The sequence below is a fragment of the Aphelocoma coerulescens genome, chromosome 2 (genome assembly GCF_041296385.1).
Source record: "Aphelocoma coerulescens isolate FSJ_1873_10779 chromosome 2, UR_Acoe_1.0, whole genome shotgun sequence".
NCBI classification, from domain to species: domain Eukaryota; kingdom Metazoa; phylum Chordata; class Aves; order Passeriformes; family Corvidae; genus Aphelocoma; species Aphelocoma coerulescens.
In genome coordinates this window covers 81,468,869-81,495,243 of record NC_091015.1, presented here as the reverse complement: position 1 = coordinate 81,495,243, position 26,375 = coordinate 81,468,869, and the positions used below count along the sequence as shown (strand labels likewise).

The following is a 26,375-nucleotide window of genomic DNA, read 5'->3' as shown; positions in this document are numbered from 1 at the left end:
CTCAATCCATCTTTGATTTTGTCTCTCTGATAATTTACATAATACAAATGTCTTTTTAAAAGACTGAGCATTTGAGATTTTGAATTTACTTTGAGAATAAGTATCCTGGCACTATTTTCCCTCACTATTATTCTGGGGGCAAGCTCACACTCAAGCCCTTCCTGTTACAGAGCTTCAACGTAATACAGTGATTTTCTATACAGCTGCGTGCTCAGTGCTGGTACAGAAAGACATCTGCCCAAACTATTACTTCTATTGTTTTCCACTAGGAAGAATAAGCACTGCTTGGCTCCTCAGGATTCACAGGCACTTCCAGAGAGCACAAGCACTAGTTACATACTGGCAGTACCTTCAGCATCAAAGGCAGGTTTTGTCAATTTAATCTCACTTTCATTATAGTTTGAGGATACTGGGTCTGCTGACAATACTCAGTCAAATTATTTACATCCTTTTTTACCTCTGCCCCAAGCTGCTAAAATGGAAGGATACATTGCCTCCTCTGCTGTCCTAAAAATTAAGAGACTCTTGCTGAGCTAGTCTCAGGTTTAAAAAAGAAAAACCCAGACCAAAAACCCCACCATACCAAGCCCTACAAATAAATTTATCCATTGCTCTTCATCCTCTCAAAGAACTTAAAAGTTACAGGCTTTGTTGATTCTCCATTTATTTTGAGAAATATAAAATATGAAAACTAGTTTACAGTTCTGGCACAAAAAATGATGACGCAATAAGCACAACGTTTCTTTTTACAAATAACGCTATATATCTTTACCATTTAAAAGTGCCTAGAGTTTTTCACAGCAAATAAACTTTATTCACCCATATATTTTTTCCTTATTAAAATATTAAATCTATTTAAATTGCACATGAACACCTTGGTGAAGTAAACTAGAAGTAAAATTATAATAAATCTGTATATAAAGCAAACAGTCATTAGAAACTACATGGAATGGAAAAGACTGTAAAAGCCTAAATTCAATCTTAAAGACTGACCAAGAAAACAAGAGACAAGACACCAACTGATATGGCACAAGTGATTAAATTATTGACAATCAGACAATAAGTAGAAAATAAAGCCTATTTGAAGATCTTCACGGATCTAATACACTGCTAAAACATTTCGATGCAGAGGTTTTGTAACATTTAAACTGGCAAGAGTTTTTCAACTGCTAAACATTTTTCCACAAGATTACAAGGCATCTCCTTCACTTTATATTGAACCTTAAAATGAGTACATTGGTAGATAATGTGCATAAGAAAACAAAACTTTACACCAAAGGCTGTAGTTGACAAGTTACCTTGTTTTGACAGTAGAACAGTTGAGAAGTTTATCAGTTAAAATTAACATCATTAACTTGCAACAGCAGAAACTAGAACATTGAAAGAGATTATTCTTCTTGCTTTGAAAAACATACCTTATTCCAATTTCCACAATTGCTGAGGGGTTCAACCTGCAGTTTCACTGTCAATACAACCACTTAAGCTATGCAAAACCAGGTCTGCAAAACTGAAGCGTCTGCAGAACAGGGCCCTAACTTTCACCTGGTAGTCTTACTTATCCTTCACAGACACTTGCAATGAATTCTATCAGTCATTGTTGGGAGGTGAGTGGTGATCCAAGACGTCCAACCTGAAAGCTTTAGAGGCCCAGCTGCCAAAGTGTTGTGTGTGCTCTGACCTTCTGGGTTATGTTTCTTAAACGCAAACCCTTTAACATTCCAAGCTGAAGATCCAAAAATTCAAGTATCCAAAGGCTTACTGGTTTTAAGTCCTGACCTTCAAGCCTGTGCTGGTTACTTACATAAGCATTTCTTTCAAACTCCAACACAACCAATTCACCCATTTTGGTATCTTTTGCAGGTGGTCAAAATAGTATTTGATTTGCATCAAAACAAGAATAACATAGATCATAGGGTCTGAAGAAGTGTTCAAGGCCAGGCTGGATGGAGCTTTGAGTAACCTGGTCTAGCAGAAGGTGTCTCTGCCCATGGCAGTGGGGTTGGAAAGAGACGATCTTTAAGGTCTCTTCCAACCCAGACCATTCCATGGTTCTATGAATAGCATTGTTATGTTGCTTTAAGAAACACAGCAATGTTGACAATGGATGTATGATAAATGCTCCTTTATGTCATTCACATTAAGCAGCACAGGAAATACATATGCACACTAGATTTCTTTGCACTGAAGCCAAGCTGTTTAAAAACGCAGGAATACACTATATTCTCAAAATTAGTGTTATAGTATAGGCATGCACAACTTCACATATCTAAACAAAATCAGGAGGCAGGACCTAAAACATAGGCTTTGTGAAGAATTAAACAGTGCCTCAACATTTGCAATCTAATGAATTTTCACCACTTAAAATGAGAGCGCCAATGTGATCCTCCCCAAAAAATATGTTTATAACCAGGTATTAAAGCAAGTTTAGTCCATGTGAAGAAAATTTGAAAAGTGATCAACCTAATTCAGAGAGGGAAAACAAATAGCATCAATAAATTACATTCTAAGTTTTTCCAGTTAACCACCTATTATTTTTCATCTCAGTTTAATTGAATACCTCTTCTTAAATAGATATAGAGAATCTCTTAACAAAAGCAATCAAAATTTTGCCTATTTTGCTTGTTAAATATTACTTTCAAAGAAGTGAAAGTGCCCAGTTTTACACATAATTTTAGATTCAGAGTACTGAATGAAAATGCAAATATGACATTGAAAACACAGCAGTGCTAACAAATACAAAATATGCAGCTTTTGAAAAAAAAAGCAGCTCACAAGGCACTTACTATAGTGGTCCATTAAATAAACTGTATACATAGTGCACCCTTAAAACATCATTGTTATGCATCAAGCTTTTTCAGTGTTAAATGAGATTTATTAGAAACAACAACTGGGTTCTGTGTATTCTGAAGCAGTTATTGAGCAGCCTTGTTTCATATAATGTAAATGAAACAAATTAGAAGTGGGTCATATAAGGAGAGTATTTTATGTAATTTCTCATGTGAAAGCTTTTCCGTGCAGTGGTAAAATGCAATGTGGAAGGCCATTCTGACACACACCTCTCCCTCTGCCTGACCCCTCTGCCCTAAAAAGCTACATTCCTGCTACTGGAAGAGCCTGGCATTTTAATTACCATTGATCCTATCATCAACTATTGGTTTGGCTCATCATTTGCAGCTTTGAAATTAATGTGCATAACAGTAGCATTAAGCCACTTTCCTTTCCAGAGCAAAAACTGGCAGATTAAGTATCTGTAAAAATCGTACATTTTTCAATGGCTTAAAATGCTGAGTCATACATGACACACTTGATACTGGTTTGATTTTTTTTTTTTTGTTCACAACATACTTCAAGGGCCAGAAGAGCTACAGACCCAATCACATCTCCTAGCATTTCTCTGTGGGAACGGGTTCTTCATCTCCCTTGAGAAAGTATGCATATATTAAACCATACTTTTTAATTACTCCCACACTGAGAAAGCTTGGATCATACAAACGTATTTGCCATCTCCAGGTTTCCACAGTCATATGTTGGACAGAATAAGGAAAGCTGTCATTGACAGAAGGATCTGTAGATTGGCCAAAGGAAGAGTTAACATTCTAAATCAAAAGCAGTCCCAAAACGTTAGCAAAAGGTACCAACTTGTTCAGGGGACTTCAATCTACTTCAGCCCGGTCTGTCATGGTACTTATTTCATCCATAAGCACCAAAGTGAGAAAACTTAAGTATTTGTCCAGAATTACCGCACACAGTCCATTCTCAAATTCTACTCTGCAGATCACTTACAAGCTCCCCAAATTCTTTCCAGCTCAAATCACCAAAAAAAAAAAGGTATCTAATCCTCATTCACACTTTTGCATAGTTTGGCATTTTCTGGATTTGTACTTTTGTTTTTTCTTTCATAGCTTTTGAGGGGACTCCTCTGTCACACATGCAAGTCCTTCCAGTCTAAATCCTTCAGGAGCAAAACAGAGTCCCACTTAAGCAGCAAGCTGTCCAGGACCGCTTGACATCCTTCTTTCCACTCAAAGTAAAGATTACTCAGTTTTATCTGCACTTTCAGATTTTTCCCTTTGCATCATGCAGCGACGAACTATGCTGTCAAAACTTCCTAGGTAAAACAGGCCAATGATGCGAAAAACGCCCATGCAAACAACCTGGAAACAGAGAGAAACAGCTTTCAATTCATTTAGGATCCTGGATTGCAGTGTATTATTGAATCATAAAATTTTTTAAAAATAAGAAGTTCTAGGCAGGCATGTTATATAATCTTCAGAAAACAAACTTACCAAACCAAGCTAACTATGTAACAGCTCAGGACTGAGCAGCAGGGAATATTCTTACTCACCAATTTGCTGCTTCAGCTTGGAAATACTACTGCAGTTTCCTAAACCCAAGTGCCAAAGCATTAACAGCCATTTGATGAAAAAATAATCCATCTTTGCATAATGTTCTACATTCTAAAAGCATTTTAAACTATCAGAAATTATGAAAACTAATCCCAAATCCTACCTGCTGAAGACCTTCAGTAATAGAAGTGACTGGTGACATTCCACTTGTCAATATTGACAGCATGTAACCATCTGATCCAACTGAGCTGTTGAAGTTCCCTTGCTGGATGGAAGGATTAAGAAGAGAAAAAGCAATTTACTCAGGTGTGGCTAATCATGATGTGTCTTATTTCAACAGCTACTCTTGATGGACACAGGTGACTGACATCACTAACAACAAATATTTTAATGTAAAAAAAATATTACACTAATTAAGAAACAAAATATTCAAAAATATTTGGGGCTATATAGCACCATTCTAAAATGCATTCACTTAAAAATGGAAAAGGAAGCTAACGTCTCTTAAATTACTGCAGATTTTTACAAGACATAAAGGCTGTGAATTTCTTCTTGAGGCATGTTTACTTGTAGAGAAGATGCATGATAATCTTCACAGCTATAAGCATATTTCAGAAACGGAATGATACCCTCACTCTATTAGATCACCAATCACTACAATAATTGTGTGACAAATACCACTTGCCCTTTGTTAAAATTAGGTTACTTATCACATGAGATTTGGCAAGGGGATGTATTTCAAATGCTACGTAGCAGGTTCTCCTTCACCTATATCAAGAATTTTTAACTGCAAGACACAGGTTGTTAAGCAATTCAGCTGGCAGAAAAGCGGGGACAGACACCAGGAAGAAACCCAAGCAACCAAACAACTTTAATTTCTTAACAGAAAAATTGCAGTTCTACAGCTCTTACTCCCAGGCTTCTCTCATTTGTTTCCATTTGACTTTATGCCAGAAAACAGACTTTCTGAAACACTGTGGGACTAAATCAATGGAATGTGGAAGTGACAGGAAAAGGTGGCGTTCCTGAATCAGGGTTAAGGGTGAATCTATGCAAAGTAGTAGAGGTTATTAGATCTGGTTATTTCCCAACACAGACCTGAGAGTACACAGACACCTTCTTGTTTCTATTTCAGTCTCTCAGCTGATGGCTAGAGTCCATAAAGATCATGTCTGAACTAATATATGATCCAAAGTGTAGAAAGTATGGTATAGATACACCAGATGCTTAAGATGAGAGAGGAGATTAGTTTTCCTTAATCACCAGAGGAGAATACTGTGTTGAGGTAGTACTTGCTTTTAAAACAAAATCAGACATAATTTTGTGTTTATGAGCTGTATTTGTGAAAATACTGTAAAAACTTCACAACTGAACACCTGTGTAGATGTAAACCATGTTGAAGATTAAGAGTATTTGGAACTGCAATGTAATTGCAGGTTTTAGGATTAAATGTGTGTGCTTTATGATCATTAAATTTCATGTTTGTTTCTATTCTGAGGTGCTTTATTAAGCACACAGGCATTCCCTAGCACAAAACATTGAAAAAAAAAATCCTCAGAAAGGCAATACACTAAGAACAGCATTTTATGTATTTTAATCACTCATAAATCACAGTCTTCAGATATTAAAAGCCAAAAGCGATCAACTGCCTTCCTTTATTGTAAAATTATTTTTATATGAACTCATCTTCAAGAAAAATAAGAGAGTACAACAAGCTTTTGAGGTTAGACAAATGGTATTTGATACATAAAAAGTCAATAGAATTTAGTGCTTTCAAGTCGGTCATAATCCATCTTTGAGACATTGCATCATACTGATGCATCATTTTTTTCTGTCTGTGTACAACTTCGGATACCTTTTACTTCTGAGAGATTGTATAAAATCATTTGTGGGCACAGTGGCAAGAGAAGAGTAAAGAAAACAGCTCTTGTTCAAACTAACCTAAGAGAACTGTTCTGGGTTAATTGGTTTTGCATTTAGCTTAGTCATTATCTTATGGTCCTTAGGCAAACATGACGTGATCCTAGCCTCTTCAACACAGAACATGCTCAAAAAACATAATTTACTTACTATGGCATCTTTCACTATAACTCTGGCGACTTGTTCTGCTTGGCAAACAGATGAGGTTTCAGAAATCAGCTTCGTCTCTAAGGGCTTTAATAGAAAAACACCCATTTAAGTTTGACTAACAACACACAGGAGAGAAAAACATGAATGTCAAATTTTGGGTTTGGGTCTTTTGTCACAGATGACATCATTGCTAGCAAGTGGTACCATACTGTCACCTAACACACCCATTTAAACAAAGGTATAAGCACGTTCATAAATAGTTGTCCAATTTTAAAAAGGGAAATGACAACTTTTCCTTGAGTAGTACTATTTCGTATATAGTTTATTACTACTATGAAAGTGTGTCTTTTCCCCCAAGTATTTTATTTTCAGTAGAAGCTATCAAAATGCTTGAACTATATTTCCTCAATACCTATACTAGGTCATTTATGGTTTTTGCCACAAATGAAGTAAAAGATTGGCCTGAAATATTTTAAAATCCTATAAAACAGCTTGCTTTTATTTTTTTTTCATGCCTACTCTAATACTGGGACTAATTTAATTCTGAGATTATTACTTTTAAAAAAGCACTTGTAGGGAAAAGTTGAGCAACCAGAGGTTTCTCATCATCAATTCCAAGTACTACAGTAATTAAATTTCACAGAAAGGGGCCTATTCCCAATATCTGTAGAATTATGAGTTCTGATTTCATCAACCATGCTCATTGAATTTTATTTTTTTTAGTGGGTGTATTTTAAGGGCCAGGGGGACATCAGTGTTTTTGCCAGCAGAAATCACATAGAAAAACCTTTTACATGCTTTCCTACAGTGATATGGCTTATGTCATCAGATCTCCATTTCACAGCCCCTACTTATTTTTGAGCTTATGGGCCAGTATCAAACAAACCTGAATGAGATATAGGGATATCAACAGTAATTCAAATACTCTAAATCTGGAAAAAAAATAGCAGCTGCTCAGGAGCAACAGGTAATGTTAATGACATGTTGGGAATAAGGCAGGCAGAAATCAGACGTTAAATACTTGATCTGGCTGCTCAGCTGGCCAGGGCATTTGTGAAGCCGCTACCTCAAAAAAAAAAAAAAGAAAAGCTTACTGATTAAACACAGGAAAGCTGTATCCTAGCTCCTGACATTTTCTTTTACTACATTCAATGATTACAGAGAAAAATAAGGAGATGCAAGGTAGAGGCACATGTTCTAATTAGTATTAAATATTAATAGTAATTCCGTAGTATTAAATAAATGCAACAATAAATGAGTATCTGAAATGTCAGAGCAGTGCAATATTGCAGAGATTTAAGGTACACTATCATGCTAGGAGCAAGTCATCCAAAGAGGTCATGTAGGCTAAAACAAGGCATAATTCTTTCCTAAAAGACAAGAGTTTTTTGACAAATAAGATAAATCTCTCTGAATCTCTTTCTAAGAGAAATCTTAGATGAACAGTACATTCTGCTGGTGCCTGCTGGTTCCCTGAAATAGGCTATTATGAAGGAAAAAATCCTAGAGAATATGCAAGCTATACAAGTATCTGCAGATGTCTAATTCTGGCACTTTATGCGGATGTGTGGGAGTATACATTTAATACAGAATATCTGTATCAAGAAATGATGAAGTAAGAATTGTGTTATACAATCCCTACTGATTCCTATTCAAAGGGTGAAAGACAAAATGGAATTCAAACTCAATTTCCAATTATACATGATGGTGCCTGCTGAAAAGATGATAGCCTTAGATACCAGATTTCTAGTTCACAGTATGCAAATAAAAAATAAAGAGATTTTTTTCTGGTTACCTGATGCTTTAGTCTGAACAGGGGGCCTGAATGTGATTTTTAGAATTATACTTCCACATGTATGGACACAGCAAATGACAAGAGGTGACTAAAGGTCAAAACTTCCACTTTTAAGGCAATCCAAATAAAAAAGGCCTGCTGCTGACACATCCTTCTGAAAAGTGATATTGTCATTTCCACTATGAACACAGTGCAAGAGTTTCCTTTCTACCGTAATACTACAGAACAGCCATTATTGAGCGGGGTCATTACATGCATTCTTACAACATGATTTAGGTTGCAGGCTCCACTGAAGGAGCTGAGGTTTATTTCAATCTGTCACATCTATCACAACAACCACACATTATCAAAGATGCAAAACAGGAATATTATTTTTGGTTAATTAAGCTTTAATATCAAAACAAATAGTGATTTTACAGTTTACCATTCCACACCAATATTCTGATTGTAAGCAGAGATACTCTGCAATGGTTCAGATCTTAAAGGTAAGTTGTTCTTAAAGCCTCAGAACAAGAAACTACACAAAATTACCCTACAAGCTATATAACTGAGTAGTTAAAAATTGATAAAACTGAAGTGTCTAAAAGTACTTCCTAAAATCTTAATATGCTTTAAAAATGGTGATTTCAAAAACTGAAGCACAATTTACCTTTGTTTTACTTTCTTCTGCAAAGCCAGGAGTGTCAGTATCTGGAGGATAGGCCACTGTTACGTAGACATTATAAGGTTTTACCTGTGTTTTACAAAGGCATTAAATGTTATCTTAATACTGACAGCCTTTACATGTCCCTTATAATTTCATTCATTTCTCTTGTAATTAAGAAATTCAGCAAGCAAGAATTTGAATTGCCTCTAGGGTTAAGTATTCAGCACTTACAAGACTTGCAGCTTTGTCAACTGAGAAACAAACCAACAAAGATTTTTAAAAGGTGGTTATGATGCTTTTTCTAGTAAGTCTCTAAAGCCTTTGTAAATTATGTGATGAATCCCAGTGGGTCTCAAGACATTTGGGAAGAACATTAGAGTAGTTTAGGTCTGTAACTTTACCAATTTCAATTTCTAAAGGAAGACAAAACCATTGTCAAATATCAGTACCCAGCACTCATAAACACAAGGCCAAAAAGGCTTTCACTGAGGGAAAAAAACCCAACAAAAATGTAAAATTCAAATTTGTTATCTTTAAGAGGTATACTCAAGTCTCAAGGCTTTTCAACCCATGCTATAAACTTGCAAGAGGTCAACTCTAAGGAGACAAAAAATAATTGGAAAATGAGAGGAAAAATGGAAAGTCTTACTTCAAGGATTGTATTTAGTTATGTATTTGTATGTACGTGTCATAGAATTACATCACGTAGTGCAATACTATTCAGAAACTGCTACAAAGCAAATCTGTACTCCAATACAAATAAAAAAAGCTTTTAATGAAAATATTCAGAGGGCTATGATAAAGCAAAGTGTTTGTAAAACACTAACATTTTTATTTAGATTATGAAACATTCTATATTGAAAACACTTACTGAAATACCACATCACACGCCCATAGACACCCTATTTTTAGTCTTGAAAAATTCAGTCTTCACAAAAGTATCTGTCACCAGTCTGAAGAAAGACCCTGCATTCACACTGTTCTATTTGGCAGACCAGGAGTGATTTCTGGCAGTTTTACCCCACATTCTTATCCTGATCAAGGCACACAACAAGGGCTATGCAACAGTCTAGAACCAAAGACAGGCATTTTATATATAAACACTTAATAATGCAAATACACATTCTTAACAGAAAAATGACACAAGTAATTTTCAAATCAGTTTTATTTGTGTAACTGCACTGTACTCACCCACCTTGTTCCACTGAATAACGAAAATGGTGTTTGTTTGCTTTTGGTCTTAAAACAACCGTAAGTTTAGATCACCACAGTATAAAAAGCTCAAATATATATCAAAATATAGAAGGGTGAGTCACTGTCAACCCTGGTTTTTTTTTTTGGTGGACAATCCTCAAATTCTAACTTGTTACATATGGTTCACATACCACTCACTGTGGACTCTCAAACAAACTGGCAATCATTGGCCTATCTCTCATGCATCCATGTGATATCTTCAACACCATTCTGCACTTAGGACCTTGAAGAAGGCTTTTAATCAAAAGTCTTAAAAATCTAGTCCTTTTAGTTAAAATAAAAGATTAAAAATATGTCTGCACATGTGGTCATACTCAGTTCTAGGAACAGATTCAATCTATTCCCTCTTACACAATTGAAATCAGGTTCTTTTCTGTGTCCCCATGCAGAGCAATAGCATTGAACTGCTGCCAAATGAGGGCAAATAACACAGATATTAGCAATACTGCACAATACAAAAAAAACCAACCCCAACCTATTTAAATGAAAACGTCCTGTGCTGACAGTTAAAACAAAATTGTTTATAATCAAAATTACTTAACATTATTGCACACATACCTCCATTTGCAGGGCTTCAGCCAACCCTCGAAGAGCAAATTTCGTTGGAGAATAAGCTGTATAACCAAACAGGCCTAACTGCCCAGCCTGAGATGATACAAACACAATCCTTCCCATCCTTCGTTCCTTCATGGTAGCGATTACCGCTCGGCTCGGGTAAACACTTCCCAGGTAATTGACTGCCATTAATCTCTGTACAAACAATATTAATATTTCAGTATTTGAGCCACAGATCCAGAATCCTTCGGCTGTTTGGTCTTATTTATCACAAAACCCCCTATTTCAGTCTGCTTTAATAATCAGTTCACCAGATCTGTTCTGGCAAAAGAAACAACTGTTTTCTATTCTACAGCTTCATAAACTGTTTTATAGCTAAAAATCTCACTTCAAGCCAAAAGAAATCTTGTAAGTCTTAATAGCATCCAGGATACTGATAATACTGTGAACCATATGGCCTTGAAGGAAAAAAGAAGAATATATGAGGGAAAATATAACCTGAACAGTCTCCAGGAAGCAATCCACTTATGCATGATGCATGAAAACATACTGAAAGTTTAAAGAGCTTTCTAAAACAGGAAACAGGAAAAACGCTACGTATTTACACATTTCAGAGATTTTATTCTTTGCCAGGACCAAGGGAAGTCTTTAATTTCACTCTCTAGAAGACCTAAAACACAACTGATAGCCTATACAAGCAATAAAATGGATGATTCAAATTTATTATAAAATGATGCCCATTATTTAGTATTTTCAGATGACTCAGCATTATCTGTAGATGAATGGAGGTCTGAGGGCTGCGGGCATAAAGTAACCAAAATGCAGGTGTTTTGGGGTTGCATTTCGTCTTTTCATCAGAGCAGCAGCTTCTCAAGCTGAAACAATTTGTGCATCTCAGAACTGAAGACTGGTAGCAGCTGCATTTTTCTTAAACACATTAAAAATATTTTTGAAAAATCTTCAACAGAAAAAAATGAAACTATGTGAAATCGTTAGGGAAGAAGTTAGAGGCAGCCCTTGCAAATCTGAAGAGGTTCTGACAGCTAGCACAAGTCAAGTGTAACACTGTCCAAGTCTGCAAAGACACAGGAATGTAATCTAATTATTAGAATGGTTAAATAAGAAATTATCATATGATGAAATAAAAAAGTATGCTCACTCACTTCAAAAGAATTCACTTCAATATCCTCAAATTTTCCTGTAACTGATGTTCCTGCACAGTTTACAAGCATGTCAACTGGCCCCAGCTTCTCCTGAGCCTGGAAGAGGCGACAGAGGTTAAGATACTCTTTAAGAGGAAAAAACCTTCCTATATCACCATACAAGAAACTATTTCCAACAGAAATACAACACAGAGAGATAAATTTCTTAAGATATATGGGTGAATCAGTTATTTTCTCACCTGTTTTAGAACATTCTCCACCTGTTCGTAGTCTTTAGACACATCAACAGAAATACAAAGTACGACCTAGAAAAGAAAAGTGAAAGCACATTTTCACAAGACACTAAGTCCAGTAACTGTTGACTCCAAGCCTTTCAAAATGAAACAAGTCCAATGTCATTATCTTTTCCACAAAAAAAGTCTTTTTGACAAGATACTCTGCACTTTTTCCACACTGGAGAAAGCCATCTCTGCTCCCTCCAAGCTCCTCCCCCTCACACACAGGTTCTAGTATAATAAAGATTACATTAAGAACAAATAAGCACCTCATGATCTTCAAAGCAGCTACTCATGTGCAAAGTATAATTTCTAATTTATTGTACTAAGACATATGATTGATGGAGTTATTTACATGAAGTTTAGAAAAAGCTATTTTAACTAAGGCAATCAAAATTCCCCAGTGATATATTTAACTTTCATCAGCTAAACACAAGTCAAACCATTTGTGTGGCTTAGGGTCATCTTTAAAGAAAAAAGTTTTTTCCACCTCATAGCAAGGCATGGTTGCAGTATATCCTGAAACTGCAGCACCAGCACTGTAAAAACAATCTGTTCCAAAATTTAGAAAGCAAGTGTTAAAAACCCACTAATTTTAGTACTTGCAATGCACACTACCTAATTTCTTTTTTTTTTTTTTTTTAAGAATAATAGTAAACCTAGTTGCATAATATTTAATTGGGACACCTCAAGGACAAAACAAAAAAAAAATTCTATGAGAAACTGACACATTGCACAGTGTCATAAATATCTAAAAAAAGCAAAGTACTGTGTACATACTTACTCCTTGTCTGATAATCAGACATTAAGGTGTTTAGTTTGAAAGATACAGAAAAATTAAAGTAACCAGGGAAGAAAGAAGGAGAGGGGAGCGGTGGGCAGGCAGGATGAAGGAAAACAGGTGATAGTGATATGATTTTCTTGCAGCTAAAAGTTAGACCCTGTTTTCCTTGAAAGTTACTGACTATTTTCAGCAAGATGGTCTCAGAATCTAGGTTTTGAAGCACCTTCAAGTCAACTTCTGGCCAAAGAAAGCACTGCTTCTTTTAGGTTACCACTTCCCAACTGTAAGACTGCTGCAAATGCCAGGTGCTAAACAAATAAGCTACTCTCTCTGCTAAGCCATCAACAGAGCTCTGGGGCAATTCCTCATCTTGAAAAGAAAAGCCATCTCCTATTGCAATAAAAGGAGGGATTCCCGTATTCTTGTTCCAACTTCTATCCTTTCTGTTACTTTGGTCAACTAATTTAAAGTGAGAGGTGAAATAAAACAAAGTCATCAGTAGTTTGTAACAAGCATGCTCATGAATACTTACGGAGCACATGGGCACACACACAAAAAAGGCTTACCATAGTGTAACTAACTGCTATGGCAGCCAGTGATTTGTCAGTCCTGACCCTGGTCAGACTGTGACACTTCTTAGCTGCATAACCAGAATCTGCCTGCCATTCCTGTACAGCAGGTTGGCTATTCCTGCCTCCCAGCATTGTGTGTAGTTGGACATCAGAGTAAACTTGTGGCCCAAGTTATTGGCAGGAATCCCCTTAAGGCACTTATTACATTTTGGAAACATTTACCTTTTCGTAAGTTTAAGAAAGCAGCAGTTGAATGCAAACAACATTGAATTATAATTTGGACGTCTTTGCCAAGATCAGTGAGGAGATTAAGCAAATCACAGTTCTCTACAAAAATTGGAGCAATTTTTTAATTTAACAGATTGCATAGATTAGTTACACTGTGAACAACACACTTGGGAACTACCACAGCTTTTATTGACTGCTATCACATTTTACAATTTACCTCTTTGCTTCTATTATCATACATTCTTTCTGCTACCATGTACTAGTTAGCTTCACTCCAAAATATGGACTATCGATCCACATCCAGGACACAGAATATGCTACCAGAAGTAGTCTTATGCCCAGCCTGCTCATTACATTTTGTTCTAAATATTGCATGGTGTTGGATCATTAATAAAGCTTTCCCAATAAAAGATCAACTCAACCCTCAGTAAAGTAACTGGGAATATTCTAGATTAGAAAAAGGATTTTAAAAATATTGGAACAAACCTCTAAGGGTAAGGATCTTACTCCAGTGCACACCTACATCCATAAAGGCAAGGTGCTGCACCTGGATTGGAGCAATCCCCCCTAATTGATGCAGGCTGGGGGATGAACAGATGGAGAGCAGCCCTTGTGGGAAGGACTTGGGGGTGCTGGTGGATGAGAGGCTGGGCATGACCCAGCAACGTGTGCTTGCAGCCCAGAAAGGCAATGGTGTCCTGGGCTGCATCCAAAGCAACGTGGGCAGCAGGGAGAGGGAGGGGATTCTGCCCCTCTGCTCTGCTCTGGTGAGACCCCACCTGGAGCACTGCATTCAGCTCTGGGGCCCCAGCACAGGAAGGACGTGGAGCTGCTGGAGTGAGTCCAGAGGAGGAAATGACCAGAGGGCTGGAGCACCCCTCTTATGAAGACAGGCTGAGAGAGCTGGGGTTGTGCAGCATGGAAGAGGCTCCAGGCAAACCTTACAGCTGCCTTTCAGTACCTAAAGGGGGCCTAAAAGAAAGCTTAAGGGGGGCATGTAATTATAGGACAAGAGGAAATGGTTTTAAACTGAAAGACAGTAGGTTTAGATTAGATACTAGGAAGAAATTCTTTACTGTGAGGCACTGGCACAGGTTGCCCAGAGAAGCTGTGGATGCCTCATTCCTGAAAGTGTTCAAGACCAGCTTGGACGAGGCTCTGAGCAACTTGGTCTAATGGAAAGTGTCCCTGCCCACAGCAGGGGAATTGGAACTAGACAATCTTTAAGGTGCCTTCCAGCCCAAACCATACTGTAATTCCATGATCTAGCAAAGGTAACAGTCTATGTATGTTATCCATACCAGACATCCACTGTGGATACAAAAATGCTGCTAGCAAGGATTTTCTTGCTATTTTCTAAGACCGTGAGAGACTTTTCTCTCTCACAGAAGAGGTAGCAGGGAATGTAAACAACCAAACACCTGCAGCCTTGAAAAGTCTTGTTTATGGTACAGTAGAAAAATATTTTGACAATGGATGTTTTAGGATTTTAGCCAACCACCCCAAGGGGTGGCTGATCCCTTGTCCAATTAAGACTATGAAGAAAAAAGTCTATAAAAGAGTTTGTAAAATAATTAAATAAATCAATCTTGCTGCACAATTCCTGCCTGCTGAATCTTCTCTCCTCCTCCCTATGGCTGCGGGACACGGTGATATACCCTACGGTTGCAGTAATAATCAACTTTCTCTACAGCCTTTCAGCAATCCTTTGGTACTGCTTCTCTGTTCATCTACTGTCACTTTCCAGCTCGTGATCTGCTGTTCCAGTGCAAGCTCTGCCCCAGACTCCCTGTTCTGTTCTTTGCATTCAGATCAGTCAGGCTTCCCCGAGACCATGTCCACAACCCAACAACAGCTACAGAAGAGCCAGCCTGCCCATCACCTACTGCTTAACCTGCCTGCAAGCCCAAAAATGCTTCTGCAAAAAAAGTCGCAGTCAGTCCACACTGGAGCTTGCTCAACCTTGAAGGTACTTTTGGAGATTTTCACTGAAACTCCTAGGAACATGCACCAAGTAATACTCTTTTAAAAAGTCTGCATCTATCAAGCTAGGACAGATTTTAACAAGAACATCCTGACACAGTGTTTGACAAGGGATTAACTGTAATGCTAAGCTTGGGAAACTGCTAGAGCAGCTAAAAGAAAATGGTTATCAGGATTTTTTTTAATGGGCAAAATACAGCTTCTCCTCACCTCAAATGGCTTAGATTTTCAAACAAAGTTGATCTGAGTAAGGCAGCATGCACAGAAACAAAAATCAGCTTGAGCCATTTGACAAAAGTATAAGGAAGCAAAGACAGAACCTTATCTTATAAATGGAAGTATCAAAAAATTTTGTATCAGCTACTATAATGCAAATATTATTGTCTTACTGTCTGCACATATTCAGCTTTTTTCATTGCTTCTTTTCAACAGAATATCTAACTTATCAATTCAAATCCCTTTTCATGGACAAATAAATTGCTTCTATTTGTGATCATCAACAAAGTTCTGGAACACAAGAAGTCAAAGATGTTAATTTAATAGTTTCAATACTATTTCCCCTCTCCATTATTAGTACTGAGAAAAAATTATTTTAACATTTCACCTCAAGGTTGCATGCTTTGAACACAGCAAACTTAGCTATTCTAAGCTAGTACTTCTGCAAGCTCTAAAACCATTGCCTTTATGCATGAGTGCATTATCTATTCAGCAAAGCAGCTTCTACGTTTAGAAGTCTCAGAACTCCACAAATTTAAGTTGTGTAACTGGTACAGTACTTAGTCAGGAAATGGAACAAAAGTATGATGTAGTGAAATAAACATGGGAACAAGCAACTAAACTTCTTTCCCAAGATAGATGGTGTATTTATGAATTGCAAAAAACCAAGATATTTGAGGGGAAAAAAAATTGGTTCTTCCACTTCATTTGAAAGAATAAAATGCTCATCAAGTGACAGTAAATTGCAGCTATCCAAAAAAGCATTCTACACCTACAGATGAAGACATCTTCTTCTAAGAAAAGCAGGCTAATGCACTAGCTAGGCAACATCAAATATAGCAAGAGCTCAGAACATCTCACGTAAACAGACACCATGATATTCCCGAATCCAAATACTGAGTCCTCACTCATTTTTGTCAAACAGCTTTGTTTTAAAGACAGGACCAATGAAGTGTGTTGTAGTGATTGTCTTAAACAAAACACACAACAGCCCCTCTTGGCAGTGACCTTACCTGCTTGTCATTAACAGAGTACTTTTCTATTTCCTTCTTCGTCTGCAACAGCTTGTTCTGAAATGGACACAAAGACAAAAAGCATAGTGGTTTTGAGAGCAGTGGTAGTCCTCAGTACTCCAGTAAGGCTTAAAAACATTCCCTAAAGCCCCCCAAAGTTATCCTCAACCAGTTACAGCATTTTACTGTCATTTTGAAGACTTAGGAATATATGAAAACATGAAATTTATCAAGAACTCACTTCACTATTTTTCACTTCGTGTTCTAAAGACAGTAATGACTTCTATAGATTTAATGCTTTTGTTTCATGCTACAGAGAGCACCTAAGACTGTAGGTATTGATTCTTCTACTTTATTTTGGCTCTATTTTGTATTTATGTAATATTACATAAACTCTCCTGCAGTAGAATCACTGGCATGAAATAATCAAAACCCAAAAATTTGGTAAATTCGAATTGTAATAATCCTTTCAAGAAAAATTCTCTTAATTCTAACTTAATTCAAGGTTATGTAAAGTAAGTTCTCAAGTGTAAGTAAATTATAAGATCAGCTGGGACTGAGGGCCCCCCAAAAATGAAGTGCTTTTGTTTCCAGAATATTTAGGTTTTTCACAACAAATAAAACAACAGCCTGTTATGAAAACAGAGTACTTCTGTTTTCCTAACTACTGCTGAATTCTGAATACCTCTTAGTTAAAAAAACAACAATAGCAACAATCCAACAAAGCAATGGTTTTTCCTCCAAAGCTGTCCTGATGAAGAGTTTTTCACTAGTAAAAAATATGATATAATGCTGATTTGACATCAGTATATTTTGTGACTTTTAGAGATGATTAAATTCCCAGATGTCACTTACCATAGGGAAATTCTATAGTTTTAACCAATATAGGGGTTTTCCTGATTTTGTGCTCTGGCACAGATCTAGACAATGATATAACAAATGCCATTAACAAAAGCAATAGCACCGGCAAAGTTTTAAGGCAAGCTAATCACAAATTCCATGTTGGGCTATGCTTCTTAAAAAGGCAGCCACCTCTGCTATTCAAATGCATTAATTTGGAATGCTTAGGGTCCCCTTAAAATATACACTGAAGAAGTATGAATAATCACCAATGCCAAAAGTATTCCCCATCTATACAGATTTTGTGAACAGTTTAGCCAGTAAAATCACACATACACTTACCTCATCCCTTGCAATCAGTGTTATGAAAGCACCTTGCTTATAGCATTCAATAGCAATACATTTTCCAATTCCACTGGAGCCTCCAGTTACCTAAAAGTTATTTGAAAATGGCAGTGTTAGTCCACTATTCTCCTTCCTTCCCCCAGTATGTATGAGTCAGATCACATGAAAATTCTAAAAACATACTGAGGTTAAAATATCACCGGATGAGATACGAATACAGGAGATGCACTAAAGTTGGCTTACCTACAGAGTATGAATGAAACATAAGATCTGAATAGATCAATGAGCCTTTATTTCTACCCTAAATCCAGTCTTACCTCAGTGATAATTTTTGGTCATCTCTGTTGTCAGGCACACTTAGACCACTCCCATGTGGGCGCTCTCACGTGTTCCATGGCCTATTTCTAAAAGCACGTTGTTAAAAGTCTCAAATCACTACTAATGCCATAATAGTGCCATTACATACTGCCCCTTCATACCTGGCCACAGTAGAAATTATTTCTAATATCAGCTATTGCAGATTGTCTTCTGAAGATGTCATCATGTAAACAAAAACAGAAAACACCTTCTTTCTTATTAAAACAAAAAAATCCCATTAATTCAACAATTGGCCCTTTGTAGCCTATTTCTCAGTCCCCCAGTCAGAACCTTGAACTGCCCCCATGCCATCCTGCTATTTCAGTTTAGTGGGGATGCCAGCACCTAAACTTCCATAACCTTTTCTTCTTCCTTCAAGCTGTAACACCTGGATGGTCTTATATGCAAACAGGAAGTCAGTATTTTGCTAATGTTAGACAAATACATGTTGATGGGTACAGTCCTGCATCATATGCTGCAGGAGTGTATCCTGCTAAATGATACCAACATACAGGTGAAGGTCACCTTACCACCTCCCTCACTACCCTCAATAAACCTACTTATGAACTGCCTGTGGAACAAGATGCAGATGACAATCCTGACCTCTCTTTTTGACTAAAATAAAAATGGCTGTCTGACATCTTTAGGTGACTTGGATGAGTCTCAGTCTGTACATGCCTTCGGTTCTCACACACTGGTATCTTCCTTATATACCCAAGTTATTTGAATTTTCCTTAAACAGCATATTAAAAGTGATATTGAGAAAATATTGGAACAAAATACCTAGAAGCAGTTATTGTCAAAAAAAATACATTGATGAAATGAGTTCAGAAGAATTGGAAAAAAGATGAAATTCATATTTCTCTGGAAATCAATCTTTTGCTCTTTATCAAAACCTTTCCAAAGACTCCAGTGAAAGGTTACCTCCTCCATTTTAAGAAAATGAAGGCATTGAGCTAATTCGTGTAAGAGCAAGATCCCAATCTCTAACTACACATCCGATCAAAAGCCTTGTCTTGTCTCCTCATTAGGCAATGTCTCAGTTTTGTTTTCAGAGATGCATTATCCTCAAAATTCTTTCCACTCCCAGAGGCAATAAAGTCAGAAGAGTCAGAAGTACATTCCCATGAGTAACTAAACTCTTCTTTCATTTGAGTATTTTACCACCAGCCTTCAAAAACAGCTTAGTGCAAATAAAATAATCCTAGCAAAGATTTACAACACAATCCACAGTTTCTGACTGGTTCATCTTCAGCCACAAATGGGCCAAGAACGGGTGTAGCACTCACAAAGACTAATTCCAGCTCTTTAGGCTTCCTCTGTTATTAGAGAGAACTGCTTCAGATTAACTTCTAATTGAATCTGCAAGATCAGCTTCACACCACACCCACCTTTGAGGATAACTCCAAGATGCGTGCCCTGCTCTAGAAACGTGACTCTGTCTGTAGTATTATGAACCAAGGATGATGGCTTTCAGTGTAAATTAAGTCCATAAGAGTGCAAATGTTAATTATTAATTAAGGTGGCAGAACCACAGAATTAATTTAATGCTTCATGATGGAAAGAAGTAACAAATACAATGAAATTCCTAAAATAGATTGCAATACTCCAATACATATCTGAAAAGATTAAAATAGTTTGATACATTCAGGCAGACCTCAGGTGCAGAGCATGTGTGAGGTGCTTCTACAGGTCAGCAGCAGGTACATCAGCACTAATCAATGGGCATGGAAGACTGCTCCAATTCTAATTTTTGGTGAGACAGCTGATTACTACCAGCACAGACTGGTGACTATCATGAATGGGTCAACTACAGTAGTGCTTGAGGAATTCTCTGCAGGTGAAGGTACTGGCACCAAGCCTCCAGCTCGTCAAACAACACTAATGTTCATTTCAGAAAGGCAATGTCTGAAGTCATGCAAGGAACAGAAAAAGGAAGTTTTTACTTACAGTCACACCCAAGAACACTGGACAGAGCTCATGTCAGATTGATCGACAATAAAGTGCAATATCAATTAGCTGGGAACTTTAGCATTTAGGTGGGAGGCTGCTACAAGCACGTGGGAGGTTGTTACTAATACACACATCTTTCAGTAACATTCACCATGAGTGCTAATGTAATAGCAAAAAAAAAAAAAAAAAATCCCCAACACTAATGAAAAGTTTGCTTTGTGCTACAATGAAGTTAACCTAAGCAAATCTATGAGGTCTGTTAGGTAGGTAAGTTCCTAACGCAGATGCTCAGAACTAACAAAAGAGCACACACCTACTCTGGTAAAGACAACATTATTACAATTACCCTTGTAGCCAATGGTTCTACACTGCTACTGCCTTTCATTAATTCCAGACATTTGAATTGCCACCAATCCCATTTTTAAATTTTACTGTAACTCAGCCTCAGAGGAGTTAGCAAAAATAAGAATCTGGCCACCGCAACTCAAATCACAGATAAATTTTTTGACAAGGAGGAAGAATTAAAACTTAGTATTAATTCAGATGTTCAGAATGCAGTACTACCAGCCCTTGAGCAGTGTTACTGATCTGCTTCTATGCTTAAAAAGAACAGGTACCAAACTAGCTATTCCAAAAAGTGTCCAACTTCTTGAGCTATGATCCTCAATAACAGAGTTCAATTTTTAAGAATCATAGGGGTTTTTTCCCCCTTAGAAATGGAAACAGTGGGGTGAGGTACAGAGAATTGATCTATTAGAGCTTCAAATTTGAGATACTGGAAATTCACTTCAATTGGTGAGACAGTCTGAATCCAAATTAACTAAACTGTCATCAGGAATGATCAAAATCAAGACTTAATGTGGTGTCTCCAATAGAACTTACTAACTTTCACTTAGAACTGGTTGCAAGCTGGCTTCATGCTTTTAGACAGTGCTCTGTTAGAAGGTTCTGCTGAAACAGAACAGGCCTTTCATCTGCTCTAAGAGGTTAGCACGCCTGACTAGACTCAAAATGACCTCTTGTCGAACCACTCGGATGTGTCCAAACCACAGATCTTATCGCTCCCAACACAGGGGTGATGGTGCTGAGACACACCAAGATGGGCCATCCTTAAAGCCAACTGCAGTTACCAGGCTGGGTTCTGCACAGAACTGGGGAAACTACTGGACTAGAGATGACCCATGTGCAGGAGGGTTCGGCACAATCGTCCTGAACTATGTCCACATGAAAAAGGGCCCTTGACAAACTGAATGGGAGACAGTCCCAGGGAGACATCTTTCTGTTTCCTGCCATCACTAATCCACACTTTGATAAACTGCATTCGTAACACTGAGACCTCAGGGGTTTGGATTTTTCTCAGAAATACAACTTGGTTTTAGAAAGATTAAGGCTGAAACAAGGGGAGGTGATTAGCATTAATATTTCAGCAAAGAGTTTTTAAACACCAGTCAAAAACTTTTGCAGAGAAATTGAAGAGAGAATGTGTATAGAGCAGGTGAAGCATCCCTGACAAAGGGCAGTTAAATGTGGTCTGAGTGAGCTCAGTGCAAACAAAGCAGTGGTGACTGACTGCCTTAGCCTATTTTCATATTCTTGTCTACTGTTATAGCCAGCTACCAAAATACTAGCTTATTCTTACAGAATCCATGACATGTGCTATTTTGTAGCCTGAGACCAAAGGAGAGAGTTAAAGCCAGTGGCAAAATAAGAGATGTACAAAACTGCCTTCTGAATTTCAAACCACAAAGAAGTTCAGCACGTGAAGCTGCAGCTCTACCGCACAAAAATAACTTTTATACCCTTTATTTAAGAACACTTTCCTAGTCATGCTAGAAGTAAAGAAGTATTAAGCATCTAAGAAGCATTTTGTTTATTAAACCTAATGCCTGAGCCAATCTAAGAGCAGAGAAGCCCTTACCATTTAATGGTGCTAGCTGGGGTAAAGAAAATACATAGCAGATAAGGACAGGGTGGGAGGGGGAACCCACAAGATTAGACGATGAGTAATTTGGAGCTCTCTAGACTCTCACTCTGAATAGTACTCCTATTCTTTTCTAAGAAAAAGAGACTCTTATAATTCTCTGATTTCTCCAGAAACCATGTCTCGCCTAACACAGCAAGGGCTTCCATCATGCAAATGACCCCGGGAGAGGACAAAGAAAAAAACCCACTAGTTTTCTGCTTCAAATTCCTATCCCAAATGGCAGCCAGAGTCAGTTATTTAGCCATAACTCAAACATGTACTAACCATAACTGTTAGGAGTAAAGAGAAATAATTTTTCTGAAGGATTAAAAGTGAAAAGAATGCTGACTAAAGTTGAAAATTCAGTAACTGGTATGTAACAGCCTCTGAAGTTGCCCAATGACCTTCCTTCAGAAATGTAACAGATACATTTTCATGATACTTTAAACAGGCCCCTGGAAAGAAATGTTTCTAGGGAAGACTGACTTTTTCTACTTCAGTAAAGCAATCTATTCAAGTATATTTTGAAAAATTATATTTAGTGTGCAATGACAATCACTTGTCCTCTTGAAAGAGCTCAAGCAGCTATATATGCAATTTGTAGGTTATTATTTTTCCATTATTTCAACAATGGGTTTAACTGAGGCCTGATACTTAAGCAGATTTTGATTTTTTTCTGTGAGAAGACTTCAAAGAAGCCCTTACATAATGTTATGGTCCTTAAATATTTTCATGAAGTCTCTCAGTCATTTCAGTAGCAGAGAATGTTCACTCCCACCATATGATCAAAGAATCCACTTTACACACACAACATGGAAAGTCTTTTTGAATAGTATTTCTGATTTACATTACCATCATCTAATACTTTTCCTTATACATGACATTAGGGAATCTGAAATCCACATGTACAAGTGTCAAGAACTATGAACAGCATCTACACATCGAAGAACTAGTGACCTCCAACCAATTGTTCCACATTTCATTACTTTGCACGAACAATTTAAGAGCATTACTGAAGTCAAAATAAAAAAAGCAGTTCCACAAGTGGTGGCATCAATAAAACTAGTTGCCTGCAGATTTTTATCATCAAGCTGGATGTATCTTACAGCCTTTTTCTTCATCAATATGTTTATATAGTTACTTTTCTAGTTGAAGTCCTAATTTTACGTGACTTGCAAGAATACTGTTTTTTACACTTCCACTAGTACCAAATTGAGCTTAAACTGCTAATTAGCAGCAGTGGTTACAGGGAGGCTTCTCCAACAAGAATAGTCTCATTTTCAATGGGAACTTGTTTAAATGAACCCTTCTGATTAGAAGAACCAGCACAGCAGCTTTTAAAGAGTTTAATCACTACACAGAATGAACAAAACTTCGTGTTATCACTGCATATGTAAATAAATAAAACCAAGCAAAGAAACAAAAAAGAAATAAAATCCATTTAGCTTTTTATGTTTGCTATTCTATTTCTTCATAAAAGTCACAGAAAGCCCATAAGTCTCCCTCACCTCTGCTTTATAATCATTACTCCTGTGGGGAAAGAGCCATAACCCAAGAACCTTAATGCAACCTTGAACACACCTCACACAGAACATGATGCGGTAAAGCCACTTACAGCACCCAAGTTAACACCTACTGCATAAAGCAACTTGGGAGCACTGTTGCAACTTGAAAACATCTAAATCATTCTGGGGACAGCTCCATCCTCCAAAGAGGAACTGCGAAAAATAATAATGAAAAAACAAAACCAAAACTACTCACTTACAGGAAATTTAAACAAAGAGTAAACTGCAGCTTCTCTGCACAGCACATACCCTGGAGATTTGGAGACAAAATAAGAAAGCTGATTCTAGGACCCTGAATCTTTGAACCGCTTAACTCATTTGCTGTCATGTGCCCAAATTCACTATTGTGATTCCTCTGAAAGCACCTGGACAGTATTCCCCTATCTTCGGTCCCCCTCCTCCCAAGCCACATACTCATGCAACTTCCAGCGGTTTACTACTCATGGACTCTTTCAACAGTATGCTCTTCCAAAGACTTCCTTCTACCATCTTGTCAAAATATTGCTCAAAGATATCCATATCTACGTGCTTAAAGATGAAAGGGTGCCCAAGTGTCATCTGACCACTTCCTTTGTATTGGTTTTTCCATTTCCTCATATCTGACTTGGTTTTTTAGCCCAAGGAAATCATAGATTTGGCCTTTGGTCTATGCGTGTGTACACACACCACTTGACTACCCTGGGAGATGCTGAAAGAAAAGAAAACTCAAGGTAACCGGCGGCTTGGGGCGTTCAAAAGGAATGTCTCAAAAAGTCAGCGCAAAGACTGGAAGATGGTGACTCAGACCATCGCCTTAAGCCAACCGGGACACACAGCGGTTGTCAGAGCCATGGGGACAGGTCATTTCCTTATCGCCCGGGACTTGTGGCTCCCGTGTTTTGGTAGCTCGGGGTGCCACCGCCAGCTTTCCGCGGGTCCGAGAGCGGGCACCCCCAAGGCTGGCACTGACCGGCCCCCAGTCCTGCTCCGGGTGCCCCCAAACCTCCCTTCCCTGCCTTCCCCGCTCCCCCCGCTCCTGCAGCGGGATTCCTGCAGCCATACCCCCGGCTGCCAACGGGGCACTGGCCGCAGCCTGCGCCCCCACCTCGGAGCGAGCGGCTTCCTTTCTTTCTTCCTTCCTTCCCTTTCCCGGCGCAGGGCGGGCGGCTCGGGAGCCCCCCCGCTGCCTCTCCCAGCGCCGAGGCCGAGCGGCAGCGCCCTCCCGCTGCCTCCTCCCGCGGCGGAGCGGGACGGCGACAGGGGATCCCGGCCCCGTGCCCTTCCCGAGGGGCGCCGCACTCACCACGACGTGCGCGCCGGGCAGCTTAAGAGACTTGGGGCTGATAAGCGGCGACACCATGTAGAGGAGGAGGACGAAGGCCACGATGAAGGCGGCGGCCAGGAGCAGCATGGCTCGGGCTGCGCCGGGGGAGAAGGAGCAGCGGGCGGGCGGGCGGCCGGGGGGGCCGAGCCCCTCGGGCGGGTGCAGCGGCGCGGGGGTCGCGGGGCCGCCCGTCCGCCTGCCCGTGCCGCGGCGAGACCGGCGGAGACGGCACTGCCGCGGCGGGAGGGAGCGAGCGAGCGAGCGCGGCGCGGAGGAGGCGGACGGCGGGAGGAGGGGCAGGGCCCGGCCCCGCGCCGCCGCCCGATTGGCTGCCGCGGCCGGGCGCGGGCCCGCGCGCCGCGATTGGCCGGCGGCCGGGGGGCGGGCGCGCGCGGGTTGGCGGCGCGGCGGGGCCGGGCCCGCGGATTGGAGCGCGCGCTGCTCCCGGGGTCAGGGACGGAGGCAAAGGGCGGCGGGAAGCGCGAGCCGCTCCCGGGCCGGAGCGCGCCCCCTGCGGGGCAGCGGCGGCGCTGTGCGGCCGCCCCCCGGGGTGTCTGCCCGCGGCGGCCTCTCCGGAGGGGACCGAGGGCCGGCCCCGGTCAGGAGAGCCCGATCTCGGCGGCCGTACCGGCAGCTCTTCGCGACACGGCTGCGTGAGGGCGGGCCCCTGCCCGTGCGCTCGCCGTTGCCGCCCACCCCGAGATGGGCGGTGCGCGCCAGCTCGCCGCGGGGGCGTGGGTTCCGAGTTCGCCCTGGATGCCCCCTCCGTGGGGAGGAAATCAGCGGCTTCGGGAGGGGAAGAGAAAAAAACCCTCATGTTGGTTAATCATAGAATCATAGGATGGTTTAGGTTCCAAGGGACCTTAAACATCATCTCGTTCCAACCTCCCTGCCGTGGGCAGGAGCACCTTCCACTAGACCAGGCTGCTCAAAGCCCGGTCCAGCCTGAGCACTGCCGGTCATGGGTCAGCCACAGCTTCTCTGAGCAACCTCTTCCAGTGCCCCATCACCCTCGCAGTAACGTTTCTTCTGCATATCTAACCTAAATTTCCCCTCCTTCGGCTTGTACCCATTCCCCTTTGTCCTATCACTACAGTTCTTGACAGAGTCCCTCTCTGTCTTCCCTGTGGGTTCCCTTCAGATACTGGG

The 26,375-nt window shown here is 39.5% G+C and overlaps 1 protein-coding gene across 1 annotated transcript; it reads right to left on the bottom strand.

The window, feature by feature from the left end:
- Nucleotides 1-647: 647 nt before the first annotated feature.
- On the bottom strand, nucleotides 648-25,467 carry KDSR (3-ketodihydrosphingosine reductase). The gene is made up of 10 exons (XM_069008269.1): nucleotides 25,206-25,467; nucleotides 18,083-18,172; nucleotides 16,901-16,957; nucleotides 12,069-12,134; nucleotides 11,830-11,925; nucleotides 10,670-10,861; nucleotides 8,861-8,944; nucleotides 6,417-6,500; nucleotides 4,510-4,611; nucleotides 648-4,154 (listed from the first exon to the last, which is right to left on the bottom strand). The coding sequence occupies exons 1-10, from the start codon at nucleotides 25,311-25,313 to the stop codon at nucleotides 4,035-4,037; spliced, it is 999 nt and encodes a 332-aa protein (XP_068864370.1). The 5' UTR covers nucleotides 25,314-25,467; the 3' UTR covers nucleotides 648-4,034.
- Nucleotides 25,468-26,375: the final 908 nt, after the last annotated feature.

Coding starts and splice junctions, on each gene's coding strand:
- KDSR (XM_069008269.1), bottom strand. CDS start 25,313: ATGCTGCTCCTGGCCGCCGCCTTCATCGTGGCCTTCGTCCTCCTCCTC. Junction 18,173..25,205: donor TGCCCGGCGCGCACGTCGTG/GTGAGTGCGGCG, acceptor AATAACTTTTAG/GTAACTGGAGGCTCCAGTGG. Junction 4,155..4,509: donor TTACTGAAGGTCTTCAGCAG/GTAGGATTTGGG, acceptor CTCTGTTTCCAG/GTTGTTTGCATGGGCGTTTT.